General features: G+C 40.9%; 1 protein-coding gene across 1 annotated transcript in view; it reads right to left on the minus strand.

The window, feature by feature from the left end:
- The window catches only part of PRSS56 (serine protease 56), a 2212799-nt gene that overhangs the window by 641781 nt on the left and 1553798 nt on the right, over positions 1-17220 (minus strand). The window contains exon 10 of the mRNA XM_044070672.1: positions 11703-11867. Coding sequence (XP_043926607.1) covers positions 11703-11867 — 165 coding nt within the window. The remainder of the gene's footprint in view (positions 1-11702; positions 11868-17220) is intronic.

Below are 17220 nucleotides of genomic sequence, written 5' to 3' on the forward strand. Positions count from 1 at the left end.
CCTTTAAAGTACAAGACAGTACAGTATCAGTGATCCATCTGCATACTGTGGGAGTAGAACCCACAGCCTTTTTAATCAAAAGTAAGGCTACCTGTTGTTCTACTAACAATGCAAACAGACTTGAAATAAGTAGCAGTAAACTTCTTTTCGCCTGAAATTCTCAGCTCCTTGTAATTTTTTAAATTTATTTAACAGGAAAGTCCAACTTGGAACAAAGCCAATTTTCAGCAGAAGCCCAGGGAGAAACACTCCAGATGCATGTCTTTGTAACAAGAGAGGAAACTAGAGCACCCAGAAAAAATTTACAGAAACAGGGAGGGCATACAGACTCTACATAGAAGGCACCCCAGCCAAGAATCAAACCAGAAAACCTCTTACTGTGAGGTGACAACACTACCACTGCACCATCCACTTGAAACAACTAAAGCTCTCAATTTCACAGCAGAAGAAATCTGGAAAAAGCCAAAACACTACCACTGCACCATCCACTTGACACAACTAAAGCTCTCAATTTCACAGCAGAAGATATCTGGAAAAAGGCAAAATGTATTTGGGGGGAGGGGGGCAAAGGCCCAAAACCAGGGACAAATTTTAAATATTGCTTATATAATCTTAGAAAGTTGCTAAAATAGTGTTTTGTGTTTCCATGTGTTTCCAAAAAATAGGAAGACTGAATGTTTTGTGTTACCATGTGTTTCCAAAAATGATAAGAAGACTGAAACTTAAAGGGCTATCATTATTTAGTGAATCCCATTCTCACTGATTTGCCAGAAAACCACAAATTTTAAGAGGAACAGACCAAAAGTATGAGCCAAATATTTTTTTGAAAATCTAGACAGCTGAGACCTATGGACTAAACTCCCTGAATCACAAGTGGTGGTGTGGGCAGAGAATGCAGGCTTCTGTACCTAAGGTACAGGGTTTGAGCCTGAAATTCTAACCACCAGTTAAATGTAACTGGGGCATTTCACACACACTAAACAGTGCACCAGCTACTTAGATAAATAAATGGAGCACCTGTACACATACACCAAATGGAGCACCAGCTACTTAAATAAATAAATGGAGCACACACACACACACACACACACACACACACACACACACACACACACACACACACGCACACACTAAAAAGAGCACAGCTACTTACATAAATAAACAATGGAGCAACAGCTACTTAAGTAAATAAATTGGTGTGCCCATGCCCACTGCCCTCCTGGGCATGAGCAGCCTTTACTAAATACAATCTTGGGTGTTAACTAACATGGCTTGAAATGACCTCTGGGTTGATAGCCTAGTAATCTCCTATGATCCTAAGAAACATTTGATAAGCATTTACAAAGACCTTCATCCTGTTCTTTAAATCAACAACAATAGTAACAGAATGACTCCTAAAAGCCTTGGCAGCTATGATAAATAGTGCCCTGTTTTGCAAGATCTTTTTGATCTCTGATCCAAAACAAATTAAACATTATCTTAGACTCACAAGATCATAGGAAATACAAGCAAAAGAGCCTAGTGGCCATTTACACCTGGGCAGTATCCATCCATAAACTTACCTAATTTCTCAAGAAAGGCTAGGCCAGACAAGCTAGGAATGAATTTCTGAATCCCCATCAAATCATCTAGTTACTGTTTGAATGAAGATATTGAATGATTAGCAATAGAAGTCTATTCCAGAGGTGGGGAGGGCATTCCACCCTAAATATATCTCTCCACTGTGTTGTATTTATTTGCTAATGAGGTTTAGATCTCTGAGGCTAGTATGACTGAGCTTATCTGATTTATGTAGATACAAGAGATCTTGAACTACTGGCTCCCTAGTGCTATGGAAGGCCAGGCACGGATTACCCCTCAGGATGTTATGGGACACTAAATAAAAGAATATTGCCTCCATTATTTTCTGGTAGCTTTGGGTTGTTAAGCTAGCGATATTTTTAGTTTGGTATGTTGAGGGCCTTTCCAATTGTTTTATATGTCTAGTGAGGTACATCTCAAAGGGTACATTGTATTCAATGATTGGCCTAATCAATGCAGAATATAAGGGGGCAAAGGCCTCTTTAAATTGTGATGGTGTTCTTTTTGCATTCACCTACGCTAAATAGAAATATGTTCTGACCACTACCACAATGTGATGACTAAGGATGAGAGAGAAGGCATTATCAACCCATGTTCCAAGTTCTTCAACCATATTCTTATTTTGAAGTAGGTGTGAACATTGGCCCTAGCTGATGGTCACTGTTAATGTGACACCCCAATCTCTTGTACAAAAATGGGAACATAGTTGATAATGACGATGTTGTGCATGCTATAAGCTGGGAGAGGAGTTGTCTAGTGAACGTGACAATAATGCACTTTTTGCATTTAAATTTGAGCCTGTTACCAGGCATTAAAAGGTGTAAGCTTGTGCTGGAGAGCCTGGGCATCAGAGGGAGACTTTAGGATGACACCCGGTTTACAGTCATACACAAACTTCTTGTCGACAAGTCCTATAGGAGTATATTCAACTGGCGACTGGCAGCTTTAACACCAAAGAAGGGCAACTGGGTAACAGCTGAAGTTCAGGAATCCTCTATCTCATGTTTCTTTTGAATAGGCAGAAATTGTTGCTCCTGTCACCTCTATGTTTTATTTATTTTTTCCTGTTTTTTCACTGCCTTCATCATTGCATTGTTCTGAATCCTGTGATTTGTTTCCCTTAGTTATCTTGTTCTTAGAGTTAAAATATTCACAAATATCATATTTTTTATTAAAATGCTATTTTCCCAAATGGATAATGCATAATGTGTGTCTGCCTTGTGGCAGAATCTTTCAGCCTCATCCACATTTTTTAAAAACTAGACATTCCATGGGTATGGTGTAGGGCTAGTGAAAAGGAAGTTTTACCTTTCCCATGTTTTGTTATATTAGTCACTAAAATCACATAAAATAGGTAAAAGTCAATGTGGCAGACTTGGCAGCAATTTTGATGACTATAAATTAAAATAGAGCTAAACAGAAAAATTGGAAATGGCTGAGCAAAAAAAAGAGAAGCTAAAAAATTAGACCAACAAAAGAAACATTCAACAAACAGCAGCATGACCTGAACTGGCTATGACAGGTCTACAAGATAAGATCAATAAAAAGTACCCTGAAGAGCTCAAAATTAGTGGGATATAATGGACTATATAAAAACAACTGACAAATGGATTTAGGTGATGGAGAAGGCACTGAACCTTAAACAAATAGGTTCATAGGTTAATACTAGGCTATCAGCCCTAGGGCCTATACAAGCCTAGCCATAACGATGCCCTGGCTATTTCTTCCCACAGTATTTACTTCCCTGGACCCCTGTCTAGCAGGGTGAATGACATGATCCCCGGGGTGAATTTCCAATCTCCCATCCAATAGTCAAAGTTCCTTTTGAAGAGGGCCAAAGAGGCGCTCTGCTTGACATGTATGGGCAGTCTATTCCAGAGTCTGGGGAGTCTCTAGGTCAGGCACCTATCCCTCCAGCATGTTTTGTTCATTATGATGACAAGGTTTAGATCCCTGGAGCATGTCTCTTTGAGGGATTGGGATTTCTTTAAGTGTGGCATGTCCAACAGCTATGGGTTTGACATGGCCTTGTATGTTAAGCAGAGATCACCTCTGAGTAGACGATATGAGACAGAGTATAGGTGGAGTTTTTTTTAGATGGTCAGCATAGGGCATCTGCTTTAGGTCTGTGATTCTTTTAGTGAGGTATTTCTGCTGCCTTTCCAGTTATTGCAGATGTCTTGAGAGGTACATACCAAACGGGGCGTTATATTCTATAATGGGTCTAATGAGGGATGAGTACAGTGGGACAATGAACTCTTTATTTCTGGATGAAAAGCCCTTAGTGATGAGGTGTGCCACATAGAAAGATTTCCTGACTGTTGTGGCAATGTGGTTATCGAAGGTGAGACCAATGTCCACCTGTGTCTCTAAGTCTCTTATCACACATTCGGTGTTTAGTGTACTGCCACCTATGTGGTAATTCATGGGTAAATGTTTTTCCCCAAAGGGCATAACTATACATTTCTTGGCATTGAGTTTGAGCCTATGGTGCTGGCACCAAGCATCTGTTTCTGTAAGGCCCTTTTGTAGAATATCCACATAATTTGGGGATTCAATAATGGCTCCCAGTCTGCAGTCATCTGCGAACTTTGTTAGCCAGAGTCCCTTAGTGTTGGCCTGTACTTCAGAGAAGTAGATGCCAAATAAGAGCGGTCCCAGGACTGAACCCTGAGGTACTCCACTTGTCACTTGTCTAGAACTGGATTTGGAGTTGGTTACTTTTACAGTGTGGGTTCTGTCAGTAAGCCAGTTGGCAACCCATCAAGTGACGTAGGGATTAATGCCCAGCTTAGTAAGTTTATCTATGATTCCAAAGTGGGGGATGGTGTTGAAGGACTTGGCGAGGTCCAGATAGGCTGTGTGGACCTTGTCTACAGCTCTGGAGACTGATTGGAAGAAGTCAATCAGGTTCAGGAGACAAGATTGGCCCTTCACGAACACAAACTGCATGGGGTCCAGTGTTTGAAGGTTGCCAATGTCTTTGTTTATAAGTTCCAAGATAATACGTTCTATGGCCTTGCAGATCAGGCTCGTCAGACTGATGAGGTGGTAGTTCCCAGGATCCAATGTGGATCCCCCCTTGTGGAGTGGGATAACTGTAGCTGTGTGCCACTCAGTGGGCATGAAGCCTGAAGTAAGGTTATGATTAAACATGACACTTAGGTGAGGTGCCAGTTAATTTTGTAGTTCATGTAGTACACAGCCTGGGATGTCATCTGGTCACATGGATGCTGTATTTTTAGCTTTGGAAACTGTGTTTTTTACCTGTGTGGCCATTATTACCAGAATTTGGCAATCTTTTGGTACTGAGATGGGCCTTTAGGGGGTGAGAGGGGGGTGAAGTTTGCACTGAATCGATCTGCCAGGATATTGGCAATATCCTTGGGATCAGTATATTTAATGCCATTCTGTTGTAGCTCAGAGAAGATCTGAGCATTGCCATTTAGATTCTTGACATAGCTATAGAATGCCTTGTGGTTGTCTTTGGAATATTTGGCAATTTTACTTTTGTAACTAGCTTTGGAGGATTTTATGATGGATCTCAGCTTCTTACTGGGGCTGGTAAGGGAGTTTTTTGCATCCTGGGATTTTCCTCTTTTCTGCAACAGTTTCTTCCTTTTGTTGTAAAGTTTGTTTATGGCAAGGGACCACCAGATTGGCTTCTTTTTTTTGGAGGAGAGCATATTGGTTCTATTGGGGATGTCCAAGAAGAAAGCTAGTGCTTAGCCTAATCCCAGTGCTTCCAATTATCAACAAAAACAAAATAAGAAAATCACTGGGAACTGCTGCTGTACGAACACAATAAATATTTATTAAAACACTGAGAGTAAAAACAAAGTGAGCGCTTTCGGGCTAAACCCTTCGTCAGACAAAAGTGCTCTTACAAACTTCACATTTTTAAAAAATACTTACACCAATCAGTACTCAGAAAAAAACCGCCCTTTTCTGTGGGTTGTCTTAATTCAAACAACTCAATTAATAATTAAAGGCACATATTACTGCTGATGTATATTCAATAAAAAGCACGCCTGTTTTTGAGAGTGGGTTTCAGGGGTACCATATCATTCAGCCCTGGTTTAACATGGGCTGTTAAATCTAAAATCCATTTTGATTCTATAGCCTCTGTTTTCAACCTGATATCACCACCTCTCTTATTGAGAAATACATTAGCAATCACCCTGAATTTAAAATTATGTGTTGGGTGATCCTTAACATGATTATATAGTGCATTGTGCTCATCACAATTCCTAATGGAGCCTAAATGTTGCAGGATCCTGGTCTTTAACATATTGTTGGTCTTGCCAACATAATATCCTTGACATGATGTACATCCTGCCATATATACCACATTGGTGGTCCTACAGGTAGCTTTCCCCCTAAATGTAAAACTCTTCCCTGTTGACGGATGTATAAAAACTGTCTCCCTATTTATATATTCACAGGCCTTACAACTACCACATGGCACAGTGCCCTGGGACCTAGGTAAGCATGTGACATCATTGTTGCCCCTATCTCGACAAAGTATGTCCTTCAGATTCTTGTTCCTCTTATAACTGAACTGCGGGACATCCCCTACTATATCATTCAAGTTCCTATCACTTGTAATGATATTCCAATTCCTCTTAATGATATCACAAACCCCTTGAATGTTACTCCCATAGGTTAAAGTCACTCTAGGTTTCGTGTCATTATTCCTATCTTTATTCTTATAGCCATTCTGACTACTATCATTACTCTCTGACCTTATGTCTACATTAAGCCATGGCTTATACTTCCCTTTTCTATTCTCACTGCCTCTTATAGCTGCTGCTTCCACTAAATCATGTCTATATCCCCTATCCTGAAATCACTCCTTCAAATTCACTACCTCCTTCTCAAATTGGTCATCCATCAAACTAAGCCTAGATATCCTACCCACCTGCCCTTCCACTATATTGGAAAAAGTGAACCTAGGATGCATACTATCAAAAGATAGTAAGGAATTCTTCCAACTCTCTTTTCTAAATAGTTTAGAACTAAATCCTTCAGATGTAAGTTCAATGGTAACATCTAAAAAGTCCAGGGCCACATACGAGCTCTTTATATCAAATCTCAGGAAAGAAGTAGTGGAATGCAAAAATTCCACAAAGGAGGTCAGCCTTTGTTCACCTCCCTTCCAAGCAATAAAGATGTCATCCACAAATCGTAGGTAGACCCCTATGTGTTGAATGTGATGTTTGTAAGAGCACTTTTGTCTGACGAAGGGTTTAGCCCGAAAGCGCTCACTTTGTTTTTACTCTCAGTGTTTTAATAAATATTTATTGTGTTCATACAGCAGCAGTTCCCAGTGATTTTCTTATTTTGTTTTTGTTTCTATTGGGGATGGCATGATTCATGCATGAGTGCATATGCTCTTACAGTGCCTTACTCTAGGATTCAGCAGTCGAACTTTCAGTTCCCGTCTGCATAGGTGTCATGATGTTTGTCACTTCTGACTTGAGTAGCATGAAGTTGGCTTTGGAGAAGTTTTTATGGAGGTTTTCTTACTGGGGGGTGGGATGTGGATGTCAAGGGTGATTAGCTTATGGTCAGACCTGACCAACGAGGGGGTGACCATAGATGTGGAGCATCGATTTCCCATGTTGGTAATGACCAGGTCTAGGATATTGGAGCCCCTGGTGGGACTAAGGATTAGTTGATCCAGGGCATTGGAATTTATGAATTCCAAGAACTGTTGGGCAAAGGTATTGGTACACGAGTAGTTTTCCCAGTTAATGGCAGGGTAGTTGAACTCACCCAGTATTAGGGTGTTTGAGTGTATCTTAATATTTTCCAGTATGTTTAGAAAGGTGTAGTGAGAATCTTGGGGCATGGTGGAGGATCTGTAGCAAGCTACAATTTGGATTGCAGTCTTACCTAGTGTTAGTTGCACCTGGAGAATTTCAGAAGCATTGTGTTGGGCAACTAGCCTGGTGTTGTGAATACCCTTGGTGAATACGGACACTCCTCCACCTTTAGTGTTTCGGTCCTGGTTTGGTGGCCTAAAAGTGTGGTAAGAGTTGTAGCCTGGTATTGCAGGGCTGCTCTCTGGAGCCTGAACCAGGTCTCAGTTACTGCAAAGATATAGATGTTCTCCATTTTTAGGAATGCCTCAAGAGTGTACATTTCAAGGTTTTATTCTTCTAGCATTGAGTAGCATTACCTTCAGAGTTTGCATGCTTCTACCTGTTACAGTGTTGTTTTTTTTCCTTTGAACTTTGCCTAAAGAAGGCACTATAGGGGTGGCAAGAGCCTTAGCCAGTAACCTGAATCCCAGGGGTGATAGGTGCAGACCATCTCTGGCAAAGCATCGTAGTCTGTCGATCATGTCATCCCAGGCAGACGGATACTAGATCCCCTTTGAATGACACTGGAAGCTTAGCCAATTGTTGAAGTCAATTATTTTGTCCACCCGCGGTAGTGATGCTGCTGTAGTGCTGTCGCCTCACAGCAAGATGTTGTTGCATTCGATTCTCAGCTAGAGCATCTTCTGTGTGGAGGCATGTGTGAATGGGTGTCCCTTCATTGAAGGTTGTACATCAGGGCTGGTAACTCAGCACGACAAAACCCACTACCAAACATTAGCGGACCGGAGTTCCGCTTTGGTGACCCCTAATCGGGATAAGCCGAAAGACACAACAACAACAACTATGGTATCATTCTGGGCGAAGGTAGGATGCTACTCAGGGCTAGAGTCATAGCTGCCTGGGTGACATGATCCAAGAACTCTTCCATGTCTCTTTTCATGTAGTCCAAGGAGGTACGTCTGAAGTCATTCACTCCAACATAGACAATGACAAAGTCATATTTGTACTTGCTGTGGAGTGACTTGAGTGCATGCATTATGTGGCGGATCCTGGCACCCGATAGGCAGCTGACTGTAATGTTCTCCTTGTTCAGCCTGGTGAGTGGGACATCAGTGTGCCTGACTATAGAGTCACCAATGACTAAAGTGTTGGGTATGTTGTCTTGCCTTAGGGGCTATTGTTGGGTGGCACACTGGTGTTGTGAGCTATGTGACACTTTGGTTGTGATTGGTGTTTGTTTGCATTTCAGCTTCGGAGGTCCTTGTTATTTGGATAGGTTACTGTTAAGGGCCTCCATATATGTGGGTTTAGTGTTGCTATGTGTGGGTGTTAGTGGTGTTGTTTTAGAAGGGCTATGTGTTGCTTGAGGTGTAGTGCCAGTGTTAACCTTCTCCCCTTGACTGTCTAGCACAATCTTGGGTGGAGAGAGCTTTGCTTCCAGTTTGGCTATGTAAGTGCATCTCTCGCAGGTTGTAGTGTTGGATGGTAGGAGGAGAGGGTTGTCTGTGTACATGAAGCAATTGCTGCATTCCCCCAGTATGTCCAGATTCACTAGATGGACAGGAGAAATCACTGGAAGCTGAGCCCTGGACATGCCTGGTTTGGTGCCTTTTTTTTTTTTTTTTTTTTTTTTTGTAAAGTACAAGAGCTGTTTTGTCTTACCTTAGCAAGGTACTTTGCAATTATAGGTTGTTTAGTGCGTATGATTAATTTCTCCTTATTAACAAGGAGAGTTGAGTGGTTGTGTCAGTTTAAGACTTCCTAGTGCTTCCCAGCAGGTTTTAAAGCAAGTGCTAGTCACAGAGATGCTTAAAGGTAAGATGAAAAAAAAAATGGTTTATCTTAAACACTGCAGTGTGCACTACAGGAGTTAGATGTGAAAGTAGGTAACTTAAGTTTTACCTGTCTAAAAAAACAACGGAGCACCAGTTACTTAAATAAATAAACAATGGAGCATCAGCTACTTAAATAAATAAACAATGGAACACCAGCTACTTAAATAAATAAACAACAGAGTACCAGGTACTTACATAAACAACAGAGCACCAGCTACTTAAATACATAAACAATGGAGTAACAGTTACTTACTTAAATAAATAACGGAGCACCAGCTACTTAAATAAATAACAGAGCACTAGCTACTTAAATAAATGACAGAGCGCCAGCTACTTAAATAAATAAATGGAACACCAGCTACTTAAATAAACAACAGAGCACCAGCTACTTACTTAAATAAACAACAGAGCACCAGCTACTTACATAAATAAACAACAGAGCACCTGCTAGTTACATAAATAAATGGACAGCCTTGGGGGAAACACATAAATAACCTCTCCCTACTAAGGATGATCTGACAGCAGATCAGGTAGTTGTTTCCATGCAGTTTTGTGTTTAAATAGCATGTGATGCACGCACGACTCCTTACAGGTCTTGCAGCTGTAAACGTGGGGGATGCTCCCTCCCCCTCGCCCTATGGTTCTGGCACCTATGGGTAGACCAGTGATGCATATGAACAAAGTACAATGTCAACGTGAGGAATACACACGAGATAAACAGAAATGACTGTTTACATAGATTACAGACACCAGACATGAACATACAATTAATATACAAGGTAAAGAAAGTATCAAGCAAGCAAGAAGTGCCCAAACAATGCACACATAAGGACTGCTGTCTTGGGAGCTTATGAACACAAGGTCCCAGGATATGAAATGCAAAATAAAACTGAAGAAAGATAGTAGCATGCATGTACAAAGAAACAGAGAAATAAAAGGAGAGAAAAGGGGGTGATGATGGAGTACAGACATCCAGGGAAGAGTATCAAAGAGTGATATCAAAGGTAGCAGAGAAAAAGCTAACATGGATTAACTAGTAATATTGCTTTAATTAATAATTTGCTTAAAATGATAAAATGTGACTACGGCTCTGAGGGCTCTGAACCTCCAGTTCTGTGTTAATCAAATGGTTTCTCTAGTCATTAGACTGCGCTCTCTCAGCCAGTACAAAGCACTCATCATCTACCATTATTAGTAATACAGGAATCTCTTTCAGTGTTGTCATGTGGTGTGTCATCCTGAGTAAGCGTTAGCACACGTGTTCAAGTGGTAAACAAAACCTCCAAAGTAATATTGTACTGTAATTACATACTCATTATTATATGATGTGTTTTTATGCTGATCAACAAATGTATGGAGTTTTAAAATGAAATAAGTATACCTGTCATCATCTTGAACCCCTTATAATGAGTGGAATAAAAATGCATATGTAATGCAAAGTGTATTTTTTTAAAATATATCAGAGGTGATTACATTATCAAAACATATGCCAAAACTAAGCAAACCAGTCCAGTCATGCAGAAAAGAGTCATAATTAGGGTGGGGCAAAGGTGGCAGCTGCCCCTAGCACGTGTTGCTATGGAGTGCAATCAGCACTGTAGAAGAGGTGTCAATGGGTCTGTGCAAGTCGGTGGCACTAGGGCCACTGTGAGTGCAGTCTTAAAATTATTTATGTAGCCATGTTAAGATATTGTGTATGTATACCTACATCAAGAAAACATGTCACTGAAGGTAACCATAATGTAAAATAAATAAACAAAATAATAACTAGGGATTATAGGGACAGACTGATGTTTAATGAATTAAATCAGTACTGTGGTTGCATAGGAAGTTGCAATAGAAGTTTAATGGTGAACATCACCATCTACCTTCCTCCAGGAAGGGAGAGCTAGCAAACACTGCTTGCTTCCATACATACCTGCATGGCTCTTTCAGCTCCTCAGGCAGTATTCGAACTCAGGTCATTTGGGTTTCACTTAGAGCTTTATTCTTCTTTGCTCTTACTGTTATTTCCACTTTCATCACCTTCATGTGTCAATCAGTGCCTAACCTCCTAAGGGCACAGCAGAATTTCTGAAGGACACCAGTCCCATTGTTATTGCAGTGCTGTATCAAGAGTAGCATACTGCTGTGTTTCAAGTAGGCCTCTACATGTACAGTGTGTGTGTGTGTGTATGTGTGTGTGTGTATGTGCTTGTGTGTATGTGCATGTATGTGTGTGTGCGTGTACTTCGCCTAGGGTGCCATATCAGCTAAGGCCGGCCCTGCGTGTGCGTGTGTGTGTGTGTGTGTGTGTGTGTGTGTGTGTGTGTGTGTGTGTGTGTGTATGTGCACTCACACAGAATGTACATGGAAGTATATCTGTGTATTTGCCTGTCTACAGCTGTTTATTCATGTCTGTATTTGGATGAGCAAAGTATGTTTATTTATACGTTTGTGCACATGTGTGGATACAAACCTTTGTGTGTTAACAGCAAACTCGGAGAAAGAAAGATGCTCTTATAAACCTCTTCCATGTATTTCTGGAAAGTTTCTGTGAAGAAATAAAGATTAATTTTCTTCTGAATGAACTCCTCAGCATGGCGCATAATATCAAGGAGGTTCTGCAGAAAAGTCTGGAGTTCTGGAAAGAAAGATAGATAAACAGTTGAATGACAAAGGAAATGTGAATTATGTTACATGATATTGTATTTAGAGATTTCTGACACATTTAGGCCATTTTTGTAATTATAATAATAGTGTAAGTGTAATTATGAAACTCAAAACCACAAGTGAAGGTCCTTGTATATATCAATTTGCAGACTTCTTTACAGAATCTACAACTATCAGAGGGCCATACTGTTTCTTGGTCTTCAAGAGATTATGTGTTCTGATAATTCCATGTGACCAGTGATGCATACTATGCTAACAGATCAGGACAAACACACTCCACTAAGTGTTTCTGAGTTGAAAAGATACTACTACCTACGGCCTGTCAGGCTGAAACTATTCAAAAAACATATTCTATTTATTACATGCCAGGTCTATCTGCAATGCAGACTCAAAAAATATCAACAGTAAAATCTAATACTGGATTCCACCCAAGTGTCATAAATCCACTACATGTAAAAAAAAATAACTGGGAAAAGACATGGAAAAAGTGTAAGTTTGGGTTTGTGAAGGGCCGATCTTGAACCTGATTGACTTCTATGAATCAGTCTCCAGAGCCGTGGATGAGGGTAAGGCAGTTCACACTGCCTATATGGACCTCACCAAGGCCTTTGACACCATCCCTCACTCTGGAATCATAGATTAACTTACTAAGCTGGGCATTAATCCCTACGTCACTCGATGGGTTGCCAACTGGCTTACTGACAGAACCCACACTGTAAAAGTAGCTGACTCCAAATCCAGCTCCAGACAAGTGACAAGTGGAGTACCTCAGGGTTCAGTCCTGGGACCACTCTTGTTTGGCATCTACTTCTCTGAAGTACAGGCCAACACTAAGGGACTCTGGCTAACAAAGTTCGCAGATGACTGCAAACTGGGAGCCATTATTGAATTCCCAAATGATGTGGATACTCTACAAAAGGGCCTTACAGAAACAGATGATTGGTGCCAGAGCCATTGGCTCAAGCTCAATGCCCAGAAATGTACAGTTATCCCCTTTGGGAAAAAACATGTACCCATGAATTACCACAGAGGTGGCAGTATACTAAACACCGAAAGTGTGATAAGAGACTTAGGGACACAGGTGGACAGTGGTCTCACCTTCAATAACCAGATCGCCACAACAGTTAGGAAATCCTTCTATGTGGCACACCTCATCACTAAGGGCTTTTCATCCAGAAAAAAGGAGGTCATTGTCCCACTGTACTCATCCCTCATTAGACCCATTATAGAATACAATGCCCCATTTTGTATGTACCTCTCAAGACATCTACAACAACTGGAAAGGTTGCAGAAATACCTCACTAAAAGAATCACAGGCCTAAAGCAGATGCCCTATGCTGACCGCCTTAAAAAACTCCAGCTATACTCTGTCACATATCGTCTACTCAGAGGCGATCACTGCTTAACATACAAGGCCATGTCAAACTCAGAGCTGTTGGACATGCTACACTTAAAGAAATCCCAATCCCTCAGAGCCACACGCTCCAGGGATCTAAACCTTGTCATCACAATAAACAAAACATGCTGGAGGGATAGGTTCCTGACCCAGAGACTCCCCAGACTCTGGAATAGGCTGCCCATACATGTCAAGCAGAGCGCCTCCTTGGCCCTCTTCAAAAGGAACCTTGACGAATGGATGAGAGAAAGGAAATTCACCCCGGGGATCACATCAGTCACCCTGCTAGACAGGGGTCCAGGGAAGTAAATAGTGTGGGAAGAAATAGCCAGGGAATCGTTATGGCTAGGCTTGTATAGGTCCTAGGGCTGATAGCCTAGTACCAACCTATGAACCTATGAAATGTACAAGATCCACGGATGCTGGAGTGTGCAATGCAGAATGCTAGTTATGTTGTGTCATTTAAAAGCTGCTGACATCCAAGATACGTTCTACAGCCAACTAAAACAGAGGTTTAAACCTATACCAGGATAGATATCAATGAGAATGGGCTCAGAAGTTCATAGTTATATACTAAGCTAATGACCACCAGGGCCAGAATGAGACTCAGACTTTCAGATGAAGTCCAAGGTTTTACTCATATTTACCATGTAAATCTTTTAACTGCATAGCTGTTAAGAGCTGAAAGGATATCACAATCTAAACTAAACCAGCAATGTAATGCACCATAATACAAGCATAAGCCTAGCCTTGTCTATGACAAAAACACACTTATTTACATTATTATTAGTAAGAAGCCATTTCCAGAGTTTTTTGTGATATTTTTTCTTTGTAAACAGGTGGCTGAAATTAAGTTTCAGCTGCTATTTCATATTTGCAAAATGCACATTGTTAGAAAAACAATTCTTGGTCATGTTATAAATATTGTGGCATATTTATTTATTAATTTACATTTATTTATTTACATTTCTTGACAGGGAGTGTCCGACTGGACGTAGGTCCATTTTCAGCGGAGGCCCGGGGAGAAAAGCTCCACAGTAAAAATATACAGACAGTAGTTACACTGGATTTACATATCGATTAACAATTTGATTAACATAGCAATTAATTACAAACATAGTTACAGATGAAGAACATAGTGCATCAGTAGACAACTAGAATCTTTATCTGCGAAGTACATAATAAACATTAACAATTGTTATAATAAGAAGTTCCTGCTGTGTAATAAATAGTAGGCTTATGAACATCTCAGCTTGCTATAATCAAGGTAGTTAGTGGGGTGGAAAGAAAGGTAGTTGTTGGATGGGGTGGGTGATATTAGAGTGGGAGTTGCAAGGGCATAGCCAGCATGTTTTTAGGTGCACTTTCAGTAAAGTTTTGAAGTGGGTGCATGATGGTACGGAGGTAATTGTAGGTGGGAGGGAGTTCCATAATCTGGCTATGGCACAAGAGAATAGTGCTTCACCAGCTGAGTTATTGGCTTTAGTGATCTCCAAGTGATTTTTTGTTGCTGGATCTTAGTGATCTGGTGGTGCGACAGGGTTGGAGTAGATTCTGGAGGGATGGGACATTTAGTGGATGGTTTACTAGTTTGTGGATGAGTGAGAGTTGATACCATTGAAGGAAGTGAGGGAGTTCAAGCCAGCCAAGTTCAGCAAGTGAGAGACAATGGTGACTACGGTAGGATGCCCCTGTGGTGAATTTGGTGATTTTGTTGTAGCAGGTCTCTTAGGTTGGTATACACTGGAGAGACATAAAGTAGGGTGGAGATAAGGTGGGAATTTGTTACTGAAATCTTTGCTGCTTTGGTGAGAAGTTGCTTATTTCTGTATAACACTTCTAGTTTTTTGTGGACTTGTTTTATGGTCATGGACATGTGAATGTCAAATTTTAGTTTATTGTCTATTTCCACTCCTTGCAATTTGGTGTGTTCTGTTGGGTGTATAGTGGCATTGTCTTTTGCTGTGATGTTAAAGTGAGAGTTGTTTTGAGTATATTTGGTGGGTTGGAAGATGAGTAGTTCAGTTTTGTTTGGGTTGAGTATTAATTGGGCATCGGATGACCAAGTTTCAACAGAGGAAAAGGCTTCCTGTATGATTTTTTGCAGTTTGGGTAGGGACTGGGCTGAGCAGGTGATGTTTGAGTCATCTGCGTATTGTATGAGTGTGCCATGTTTGGTGGCAGAAGCTAGATTATTGGTGAAAATAGAGAAGAGTAGGGGTCCAAGGATGGATCCTTGGGGAACCCCTATAGAGACAGGTAGTTGGGGAGATATGTCATTCTGCCATACAACGGATTATTGGCGGTCAGACAGGTAACTCTGAAACCAGTTGGTGACTGATTGAGAGAAGGATAGGTTATTGAGGACAGACATGAGCTGTTTGTGTGGGACCGTGTCAAATGCTTTAGATAGGTCTAGAAAAGTAGCAGAGGAGAGATAGCCATTGTTTTTATGCTGAAGGATAGTGTTATTAAAGGAAAATAAGGCAGTGGTGGTGCTATGGTTTGGTCGGAAACCATGCTGAGTATTGGAAAGGAGGTTGCTAGTAAGGAGGTAGTCTGAGACCTGAGAATGAACGCATCTCTCTAGTATTTTGGAGAGTGGAGAGAGAATAGCTATGGGGCAGTAACTGGTTAGTTCTGTGGAGGGGCTGCCTTTGTATAGGGGAATTATATATGATATTTTCCATAGTGTGGGAACGTAACTTTCTGACAGAGATCGATTAATCAAGATGGATACTGGGTAGGCCAGAGCATCAGCTGCTATTTGTAGGTATTCACTTGGGAGGTTGTCTGCTGCTAATTTGGTGGGCTTAAGTTTAGTTAAGAATTTTTTAATGTTGGAGGTAGCTACAGGAGAAAAAGAGAAAGCAGTGGGGAGATTACTAGTTGAAGGTGTAGGTTAGAGGGGAGGTGGGTTGTGTTGTTTAGCTAGTGATAGTATGGTCTGTGTGAAGTTTGTGTTGAATGAAGTAGCAATATTTTCGGAGGAGTGAGGGATGTTAGGAGGAGGGGTACTTACTTTACATAGGTGGAGGATGGAGTTTATGGAGGACCAGAATTGTTTGGGGCTGTGTTGGGAGGAATCTAGGGCAGACTGGTAGTATTGGAATTTGTCCTGTTTTATAAGGTTTTTGACTGTATTGCATAGTTCTAGGAATTTCTGTCTAGTTGAGGGGGTTTTGGTTTTGTGCCAGTGCTCCCAGGCTTTATCCCTGTTTTTCATTTCTGACTTAGTGGTTTTCTGTAGCCATGGGGAGAGTTGTGCTTTGGTTCTGGGAAGTCTTAGGGGGCATGGTAATTAAGGATGCTCAGGAAGGTAGTATTAAAAAATTCAACTGCATCATCAAGACTGAGGTTCTTTAGAGGATGCCAGTTACATTTTTTGAGGGATGAGATGAATGTGAGTTGGTTAAAATTTAGTTTTTTTAAGTATTTGACGGTAGATGACAGGTTTAGCTTGGTATAGGTATTTTTTGAGTAAGAATGTTGGGGAGTGATCACTGAGGCTATCTGATAAGCAGCCTGTTACATATGACTGGGGGCTCTTACTGACTAGTATCCAATCCATGGTAGTGTGCTTGCTGGAGTGTTTATTTATCCTGGTTGGTGACTGGACAAGTTGGGTGAAGCCATGAAGGTTTACATGATGGGTTGGATGGTTGCCAGAACAGGATTGCCAATCAATATTGAAATCACCTAAAATTATAGTTTCTTGGGGGAAATGGTGGGTAGACCAGCTGAGGAGATTTTCTAGTGGAGGGATGTTTTGGCCAGGTGGGAAGTAGCATCCAATTATGCTGATGGTTTTGTTTCGGTTTATTTTGAGGTTGGTATATATTATTTCTTCATTGCCTATTTGTGGAGCTGATGATTTTAAGATCTGGATGTTTAGATGCTGTTTAAATATTATAGCTACACCGCCTCC

This window comes from Protopterus annectens, chromosome 4.part1 (assembly GCF_019279795.1).
Source record: "Protopterus annectens isolate FY-2018-M chromosome 4.part1, PAN1.0, whole genome shotgun sequence".
Lineage (NCBI taxonomy): Eukaryota > Metazoa > Chordata > Ceratodontiformes > Protopteridae > Protopterus > Protopterus annectens.